We start from the raw sequence: 10455 nt of genomic DNA on the forward strand, positions 1-10455 counted from the left end.
TTGCAGACGAACGTTTCCACGCCTGATCGGTGACAGGTGGACGGAGGATTGATCGGGATCCAGGTCGTAGTACAGTAGGAACTTGTTTCCAACGTAGTGGTCGTATTCGTAGGAGACGTGCTTCTCACACAGCTGCTCCAGGAGGTTGAAGTGGCTTCGGTGGTTCAGGTTATTGTTGAAGTCGAACGTGTCTATTCGCTGCGTCCCGTTCACGGTGAGCGTCGCCGACTCAATGTCGCAGTTCACGAATCGGTACGGGTCCCGATTGAATGCTCCCTGGTAGGCTAGGGTGGGCACGAATGCGACCACCACCTTAGACGGTATCTTCTCAGGAAATAAATCTTCCAGGCATGCATCCAGGTTGCCAACTGGTAGCGAACGAATACGCGATTCACTTCCGGCCAGTGTGTAGAGAGCCTTGCGCTTCTGCAATTCCGTTTCGTGTCCGAGGAATAGGCTGGGAGACACGGTGATTTTCTTTATGTACAAAGTGGCACTCATGATTTCCACTCTATGCGTGTGCTGCTCCTGGTCGGTCTTCATAATGCGGAACGCGTCGGAGCCTTGATAAAAAACAAGCCTAATTTCCACTCCGATATGAGTAGCTTAGGCTGCAGGAAAATGTCCGAGTTGATCTTGGAAACCAGGTCGATGGTCTTGCCGCCACGTGTGAGGTTGTATCGTTCGGCCGGTCCACGAGCGCGAATGTTGTTTTCCGTTTGACGCGCTTCTTCTTGCGTGTACAGACCTGCTTTATGCACGGTATTTTGCTCCGTGGTGCTGGCGTGAAGCAAAATATCCAAGTAGCTTCTATAGCTATACAAATCATTATTCGTAATCATGGTCTGATTCAAGAAGACGGCTACGTTCTTGAAAAGCGAGCTGGCGAACGCGTTGACGGGGTAGACCTCGTCGTAGGTCGTCCGATCGCCAGCCTGTGTTTCCGGTAGCGAACCATCGTCACGTACGATGCGGACTTTCGTCACTATGTACGCGGAGTTCAAATCGAGATAGTGGTGCCCCAAATTCGAAAGCTGGAACTCTATGACGGAGGATATGTCAGCGACCGGGTAGAATACCTCATATTCCCCCTTCAGTATATGCCACTGCGTTCCCGGCACGGAAAATAACTGTGTTTCCGACTTATCCAACAGAGGAGTGTCGGGATGTACGACGTTAATCGTGTCCATCTCGCAACTAAATTGTGGCCGCGCAACCAGCGTGATTTATGCCGTCGAAGACGTCCGGTTTTCTCCTCTTTCTTCGCCCGCCAGCCCCTCCGAGGTCGCGGAGAATTTCACGGCCCGTATCTTTCGCCGATCTTTTAAGCGCACTTCGGAAAGAGTCTCCCTCCGACAGATTTTTGGCCACGCGCTTAGCGGCCGCAACAGCCGTCTTTTTTAAGTAGGGCGATACGCGTTTAAAGAGTGGAATAGCGAAACGCCCGAGCTGAGAAAAGAAATTGCCTCCCCTCTGGTACAGGTGCGACCTGTATACCGTCGGAACGCCAAATCCGTAGATTGGTACCGCTTTAGTGTACATGCTTAAAGTGCAGCGTCAGCGTCGATCTACCGCGATTTTGTAGCGGTAGCTTGCGACCGGTGTCGTCGCGTATGGAGACGGTGATTGAGGAAATTTCGCGCTGCACTAACTTAAAATACTGAACGGGTAGAAAGCTGAAACTCAGTTGTTCTTTCGTTCTATCGTATACGAATGGAATTAATTTCAGTATCGGATGCCGCCCGTTTCCCACTACGGAGGGCGTGACGAGATCCGTGTATATCATAATACAGTTAATGGGAAGATCTATGGTCACTTCGTCGACGCCCGTATCGTTTTCCGTAAATACGGTTTTCGCGCCGAAACCCAGTAGGTACGCAAAGTAATCGGATAATGTAAGCGACACGTTTTCCCGCAAGCTCAACGAACACTTCCTCGCCCATGCATCGTACGTGAGGGAAGCCTCCGGCTGCAGACGCTCATGGATGGCGCTCACGAGAGCTTCGGGTGTTTCGTAGTAATTCGGTGGAAGTGAAATGCGCCGACTTTCCGTCTCTCGAGTGTTTATGTGGATGCGGTACGTCTTCACTATGGGATTACACGTGATGTGCTTTCGGGATCCTTCAACGTGGATGTGCTTCACCTGAATGAGGTCCAGGAACTCGGTCGACAAGTTGAAATTCGTCGGGAGAGAAAGCGAGTAAGTGTTGTCTTTGTATTCACCCGTGATTCTGTATCGTTCGTCGCTCTGAAGAATTCGTTGAATGTGTCGGTAATGAGCGATCGGGGTTCTAAAATTAGATCGTTATTGATCACTATCACCCGGCGAACTCGCATCATAACGGCTCTTTCCTCCGCGAGCGGTAACACGTTTGGGACGGCGCGTACTTTACCGCCCTCCCGGTGATCTCCATCGATGTCGACGATTCCAAAGGCGAGATGCAGCGGTCTGTCGATTAGTTTCGCCGAGCGCACGCGCGACGGTAGCTTAAACACGTAGTGATCTTCCTCGTAAGTCCACTCTATCCCATATTCGGGGAATATTTTATTCAGTAGCGTGTCCGTGTCTTCGAACGTGAGCTGTTTCGTTTGCCACTTCTCCGTTGATAGCGTTATCAGGTTATCAGGCGCTTGGTTCACGTTCAGGAAGCTGTTGGGAATGGAAAATCCCTCTAGACCGACGACGTACGAATCATCCAGGTGTAGCGGCTTATCTAACGCGATCGTGAAGTCATTCAACGTGTTGGACGGGTACAGGTCCATGCTGGCGTTCGAGAGCAGATACACGTAAAATTCATTTTCTGACATCGTTGGCGGGCACCCAAGAATCGTGATCTTTGGCGTATCCGAACCAACGAACCAAGTAGTGCAATACCCCGTTAATTTTCTTCTTTCTAATCACCGCGGATATGAGTCGCTTATCGTACGAGGAAAGATGGTGGACTGGCTGCAGCTCCTGCTCGTAGAATGATCCCAGTATTTCTTTTCCCGTCGAATCTTTCACGTACACTACGGGCGGATCGGTCTTTCTCGTTCGCGACACCTCGAACACTTCGGCCGTCCACCTTTGATCGTAGCCTTTGGCGAACACGCCGCGGTCTAACGCGAGCCGCACCTGGTCCCCTGATTTATACTTGCTCTCGCGCGGGGTCGTCTTACGATTCAATCTGTTGAACAGAGCTACTTCATTTCCGGCGTTCACGTTTTTCGGCTTTTCGCCCGTGACAGAGTGTACCGAGTCGTTATAGTCGGCCACTATCTTCGGCAGCGCGTTGATATAATTAAACTTCCCCGTACTAGTGAAATGCCTGGCTATTCTTTCCCTAATTGTTCTCTGCACGCGTTCACAGGAGGCCGCTTTCATTCCGCTTTGTGTGCTATAGTGATTTAGCAGCGACTGAAAGTACTGACGAACTGCGGAACCCCAAAATTCGCTCCCGCGATCCGTGAGCAAATTCTTCGGAATTCCGTGACGGAAAACTCGTTGGAAGGCTTTCTTTACGTCTTGCGGGCGCTTTGTGCGAATGGGGACCATGTACAGGTACCTCGATAGCGTATCTATGACCGTTAGGATGTACCTGAAGCCCTTGTTAAATTTCTGATATTTGCGCATATCCAGAAGGTCTGCCTGATATAAATCCCGCACGTGAGTTGCGATGATGGAGCGCCGCTTAAATTTTTTCTTCACTGGCTTGTGAAGGGTGTAAGCATCTTCTTTTTTCAGCTGTTCCACGGCTTCTGCGCGCGTGAGCTTGTGATAACGTCGGTACCGATCCACTCCACCTAACCCTTTCTCCTTGATCTTTCTATAGGGCCCCATATTTGCTCCAGCGAGCAATGCGGTGTATTTTCAGAGCGCTTATAATTTTCGATACTTTTTTGTACCAGCGGGGTTTCTTGATGAGCGCGCTACGACGTGCTAAGTAGCTCACGAGAGCCACAATGTTTGAGCGATTGATTCGCTTCCCTCTATGTACTAGCACATTATCCGCCTGCCAGGTGAAAACTTTCTTCAATTCTTTTAGCACAGATTTCGCGCGTGCTTTATCAACGCCGGAGGGTAGAAGATTAAAATCGAATGGATTGGGTTCTGGTTCGGGCACCGAATGGACAGGTTCCAGAGGAGGAGGAGGAGGAGGAGGAGGATGATAGTGAGCTCGCTTCAGCAAGTAATAGAGGGCTTCCAGTATTTTGCCCACTTTTACATCGTCCGAATCGTTAGATTTCAGAACTTCACCTATTTCTATTCTATGAGCCATGACCGATGGCTTTGGATATCGCTCGCCCGGCGACTCCCGCCACGAGACTTGATAGCCCTGAGAGGAGCAGTGGAAGTATGGGAATGAGACCACCTCGTTGTCCCCTAATATATTTCTTCAACTGCCGGGGGCACTTATGAAGTGACTTGTAGGCGAGGAAGCGGAGGATTTTTTTGTGTTTCTTCAGGTTTTTATGAAGTTCCGTCGAAAGTGGGATATTTCCGCGTAGAATGTTCAGACAGATTTCCGAAAGGATTCGAATGTCGTCGCAGCTGAGCTCTTTAAGTAACTCTGCGCGGTGCGTCGGTTTGCTGGCGGCCAATACTTTGAGGAGCGTGAGATGTCTTCTAAGATCGGCCGTCATTTCGCGGGCGTAAACAGGAACTGCCGGTCGTGCGGTAAAATACCCGTTCGCAGGCTACGAGAGGGAGGTGTTTGCGCGTGCAGATCCACAACTAAATAACCGTGCGCCTTCTCCGTCGCCTGGTTATATGCGTCGAGAAAATAGGAGAGCCCCTGTTTCCCGAATACCTGACGTCCGAAGGTTTCGATCTGTTGTACGGACCGCGCGTTCCGGAACAATACGATATAACTGGCGTTCAGCGATATCGTTCGAAAAGCGGCATTGTGATAGAACAAGGCTTGTGTGATCAGGATCACGGACGCATTCTTATGGTGGCTACCACGTACAAACAGCGACTCTACCTCCGATAGAACCCCCTTTTCCGTGATTTGATCGTCAATAACTATGAGAGTGGGATATCGCTCATCCCAATCTGCGGGTATCCTGTCCATAAACTCCACACCGTCGAAATCCTTTTCCCAGCCGGCTGCATACTTTCGTACGTAGAGTATCTTCTGCGGTGGAATGCTAAATAATTCGGGATGTCTCATTATATTCTGCGTGAGCACCGTCTTCCCACACATGGACGCGCCGGAGATGAGAATTCGAGCAGGGTGCTGGAACTGCATGCGCATCGTGGAATAACTCGAGCAGACTGTGTACCGAGGTGTGATGCATCTTTATTTTCATCCATAGCTCCTAGAGCGATTGATGATCGTCTCCAGGACTCTTATTTCTTCCTGACATAGTTCCTGAAGCTCGCGCAGTGATTGCTCCCTGTAAGCTGACAGGTACTCGTCCAAGATTTCGCGTATGATTTCCCGCAACTTGCTTGCGGTGATACGGGAGCGCAATATGTGGCAGCACATCTCGACGAAGTTCTCTCGCTCGTGTGACGCCTCGAAGCGGAACCGCGTGGAGTTGATGCACCTGAGTCGCGCCATCTGGTGGCACGAGGTAAGTTTGGATGTATGAGATAGAGACATTGGGTTAGAACCATCTGAAGCCGCCGCCGCCGCGCACCGTCTGGTGGCGGGCCAATCGGTATAAGTTTGAACATCTGAGATAGGGCCGCAACGGGCCGTCTGGTGGGTGCCGGTGAAGGCAGTGGCGGCGGCCAATCAGATGGGGGGCTGGGAGAGTGGCTTAGAATGGACCAATCAGATGGGTAAGTTTGGACATCTGAGATAGGGCCGCAGCGGGGTCGCTGCAGCCGCGCCTGGACCAATCAGCGGTCGCGCCGGCCAATCAGCGTGAAGCCCGCTGGGGGGCGGGGTGGAGTCAAGTAATGAACATAAACGGGCGGGGGCGGAGCTATGGTGAACCAATCAACGCGCGCGCGATCAGTAGCGGTGGCCAATCAACGGGCGCGCGGAGCCAAGTAATTAGCATGAAGGGGTGGAGCTACGGTAAACCAACCAATGCTCAGTCAAGGCTTAGCATGAGCCAATCATCGTGTGAAGTGGGGGCGGAGCCAATTAATTAGCATGAAGGAGCTACGGTCAACCAATCAAAGATCAGTAGGCTTAGCATGGGCCATTCAACGTGTGAAGTGGGCGGAGCTAATGGCGGCCAATCAGATGGCTTTGGATTTGGCTTGTGTTGGCTTAGAACTGGATTGTGTTGGCTTAGAATCGGCCATCTTGGATTAGAAAAAAGAGGCCGTTATAGCGCTCGGTTCTTGTGCCGCTCGGTTCTTATGCCGCTCGGTTCTTATGCCGCTCGAAAATTATACAGTCTATGTCTATACTACTGCCGTGTGACCAAGACCGCATCAACGGAGTATGAAACTAGTTAAACGGTTGGTTTAAAAAATTGAAAAAAAAAACTAAAATTGGTTTAGTGGGCGTCAATGAGAAACTCAGACTTCCAATTGATCTAATGAGATCCGAAATGTTGTGTTTTACGGACTGCACCGATAGAAGGAACGAGGAACTGGCCTAATGCGTATCAGTGAGTAACTTCCACTTGATTTAATGGGATCCAACATGTTGCATGACAGCCAATAAGTGAGAAGCCACTTGCTGAAAGAACCAGGGCAATGGTGACCAACGGTACATCATCACTCTCAAATTAACTAATAATATGATTACGAAGAACGGCGTACGTCCATGTAGAAAATGAACTATCTCGAGAACGCATCCAAGTAAAAAAGAAATTAAGTTCCAGAATACGCATCGTATCAAAAATATTACAAGTGAAATTTAAATGAAAATTTCAAATTAAAATATATTCCGAGCAAATCAGCTGAGGAGGCGAGCAGACCGGCGGCCACGATGTCACCAAAAGCAAGCGTTGTAATACAGTACATAATGGCCCGTCCGAGTTGAAAATAGTCGCGACCGTGTCCTCAAAAGTACATAGTGGCCCGACCGAGTTGAAAATAGTCGCGATCGTGTCCTCAAAAGTACATAGTGGCCCGTCCGAGTTGAAAATAGTCGCGACCGTGTCCTCAAAAGTACATAGTGGCCCGTCCGAGTTGAAAACAGTCGCGACCGTGTCCTCAAAAGTACATAGTGGCCCGTCCGAGTTGAAAATAGTCGCGACCGTGTCCTCAAAGGTACATAGTGGCCCGTCCGAGTTGAAAATAGTCGCGACCGTGTCCTCAAAAGTACATAGTGGCCCGCCCGAGTTGAAAATAGTCGCGACCGTGTCCTCAAAAGTACATAGTGGCCCGTCCGAGTTGAAAACAGTCGCGACCGTGTCCTCAAAAGTACATAGTGGCCCGCCCGAGTTGAAAATAGTCGCGACCGTGTCCTCAAAAGTACATAGTGGCCCGTCCGAGTTGAAAACAGTCGCGACCGTGTCCTCAAAAGTACATAGTGGCCCGTCCGAGTTGAAAACAGTCGCGACCGTGTCGTCAAAAGTACATAGTGGCCCGTCCGAGTTTAAAATAGTCGCGACCGTGTCCTCAAAAGTACATAGTGGCCCGTCCGAGTTTAAAATAGTCGCGACCGTGTCCTCAAAAGTACATACTGGCCCGTCCGAGTTTAAAATAGTCGCGACCGTGTCCTCAAAAGTACATAGTGGCCAGTCCGAGTTGAAAATAGTCGCGACCGTGTCCTCAAAAGTACATAGTGGCCCGTCCGAGTTGAAAATAGTCGCGACCGTGTCCTCAAAAGTACATAGTGGCCCGTCCGAGTTGAAAATAGTCGCGACCGTGTCCTCAAAAGTACGTAGTGGCCCGTCCGAGTTGAAAATAGTCGCGACCGTGTCCTCAAAAGTACATAGTGGCCCGTCCGAGTTGAAAATAGTCGCGACCGTGTCCTCAAAAGTACATAGTGGCCCGTCCGAGTTGAAAATAGTCGCGACCGTGTCCTCAAAAGTACATAGTGGCCCGTCCGAGTTGAAAATAGTCGCGACCGTGTCCTCAAAAGTACATAGTGGCCCGTCCGAGTTGAAAATAGTCGCGACCGTGTCCTCAAAAGTACATAGTGGCCCGTCCGAGTTGAAAATATTTGCGAAGGTGTCCTCAAAAGTACATAGTGGCCCGTCCGAGTTGATAATAGTCGCGACCGTGTCCTCAAAAGTACATAGTGACCCGTCCGAGTTGAAAATAGTCGCGACCGTGTCCTCAAAAGTACATAGTGGCCCGTCCGAGTTGAAAATCGTCGCGACCGTGTCCTCAAAAGTACATAGTGGCCCGTCCGAGTTGAAAATATTTGCGAAGGTGTCCTCAGAAGTACATAGTGGCCCGTCCGAGTTGATAATAGTCGCGACCGTGTCCTCAAAAGTACATAGTGACCCGTCCGAGTTGAAAATAGTCGCGACCGTGTCCTCAAAAGTACATAGTGGCCCGTCCGAGTTGAAAATCGTCGCGACCGTGTCCTCAAAAGTACATAGTGGCCCGTCCGAGTTGAAAATATTTGCGAAGGTGTCCTCAAAAGTACATAGTGGCCCGTCCGAGTTGATAATAGTCGCGACCGTGTCCTCAAAAGTACATAGTGGCCCGTCCGAGTTGAAAATAGTCGCGACCGTGTCCTCAAAAGTACATAGTGGCCCGTCCGAGTTGAAAATCGTCGCGACCGTGTCCTCAAAAATACATAGTGGCCCGTCCGAGTTGAAAATAGTCGCGACCGTGTCCTCAAAAGTACATAGTGGCCCGTCCGAGTTGAAAATAGTCGCGACTGTGTCCTCAAAAGTACATAGTGGCCCGTCCGAGTTGAAAATAGTCGCGACCGTGTCCTCAAAAGTACATAGTGGCCCGTCCGAGTTGAAAGTAGTTGCAAACATGTCCTCAAAAGTACATAGTGGCCCGTCCGAGTTGAAAATAGTTGCGAACATGTCCTCAAAAGTACATAGTGGCCCGTCCGAGTTGATAATAGTTGCGAACATGTCCTCAAAACTACATAGTGGCCCGTCCGAGTTGAAAATAGTTGCGAACGTGTCCTCAAAAGTACATAATGGCCCGTCCGAGTTGAAAATAGTCGCGACCGTGTCCTCAAAAGTACATAGTGGCCTGTCCGAGTTGAAAATAGTTGCGAACATGTCCTCAAAAGTACATAATGGCCCGTCCGAGCTGAAAATATTTGCGAACATGTCCTCAAAAGTACATAGTGGCCCGTCCGAGTTGATAATAGTTGCGAACATGTCCTCAAAAGTACATAGTGGCCCGTCTGAGTTGAAACTAGTTGCGAACATGTTCTCAAAAGTACATAGTGGCCCCTGCGAGTTGAAAATAGTTGTAAACATGTCCTCAAACGTACATAGTGGGCCTTCCGATTTGAAAATATTTGCGGACATGTCCTCAAATGTACATGGTGGCCCGTCCGAGTTGAAAATAATTGCGAACATGTTCACAAAAGTATATAGTGGCCTGTCCGATTTGAAAATAGTTGCGAACATGTCCTCAAAAGTATATAGTGGCCCGTTCGAGTTTAAAATAGTTGCGAACAGGTTCTCAAAAGTACATAGTGGACCGTCCGAGTTGAAAATAGTTGCGAACATGTCCTCAAAAGTACATAGTGGCCCCTGCGAGTTGAAAATAGTTGTAAACATGTCCTCAAAAGTACATATAGTGGGCCGTCCGAGTCGAAAATAGTTGCGAACATATCCTCAAAAGCACATGTGCCTTGGTAGCTTGGTATTACACCTCTTCCTGTAAGCTATTGTTAAAGCATTCCGTACACGATTAAATGCATGTATGTGGAAGCGTTCCCGGTAGTCAAAAACAGATTAGTCAGTCTCTCTCAAAACGTTGGAGTGGTAGGATGTGTGCCGTCGCTCAAGGGCAGTTGGCGTCATTCGGGTTTGATTTTGTGGATTTTACCCGTTTCTGAGGTATTTAATCGATTTACCAAGCATTCTCGTTTTTTCAACGCCGTTTTCCATGTTTTTGCACGTGCTCGTAGGCAATACGCCCGTTGACAAGAGGACCGTGCACTCAGTATGTTGCAGCGCTGTGTGCATCGGTATTGCAATACATTGTAAAAGTTTTCACTCCCTTAAAGGTGTAAAAAAGGTGTATTGGATGCTATACACCCTAGTCTACACCCCCAAGATTTTCCTTACTGAGTTCAGAGGGTGTAAATGCCCCGAGTTCGTTCATCGCAATATTGAATACACCTTTCTCTCACACAGGGTGTAAATGAGGGGTGTAAGTTGTGGGGGGCGCTGATAACGGAAAATAGGTCTACTGGGTTCACCCCTGCCTATTTGAGTTTTGGACGGGAAATAGTATTCCCACTCGAAAACACGCTACGAACACTGAGGGAACAACCCCGTCGCCCGTATGCACGATATGCGGAAGACATTCGCAACCGTCTCTCAACTGCAGTTCGTTGTGCACGTGAGAATCTTGAGGTCGCACGACTGGAGCAAGCATCCCAGTACAACAAGGGTCGACGCCAGGTA

The 10455-nt window shown here is 49.5% G+C and overlaps 1 protein-coding gene across 1 annotated transcript; it reads right to left on the bottom strand.

The window, feature by feature from the left end:
• Positions 1 to 6819: 6819 nt before the first annotated feature.
• LOC135370467 (uncharacterized) lies at positions 6820 to 9396 on the bottom strand. Its single transcript, XM_064604213.1, has one exon. It carries the CDS (start codon positions 9394 to 9396, stop codon positions 6820 to 6822), a length of 2577 nt encoding a protein of 858 aa, XP_064460283.1.
• Positions 9397 to 10455: the final 1059 nt, after the last annotated feature.

This window comes from Ornithodoros turicata, chromosome 10, assembly GCF_037126465.1.
Source record: "Ornithodoros turicata isolate Travis chromosome 10, ASM3712646v1, whole genome shotgun sequence".
NCBI classification, from domain to species: domain Eukaryota; kingdom Metazoa; phylum Arthropoda; class Arachnida; order Ixodida; family Argasidae; genus Ornithodoros; species Ornithodoros turicata.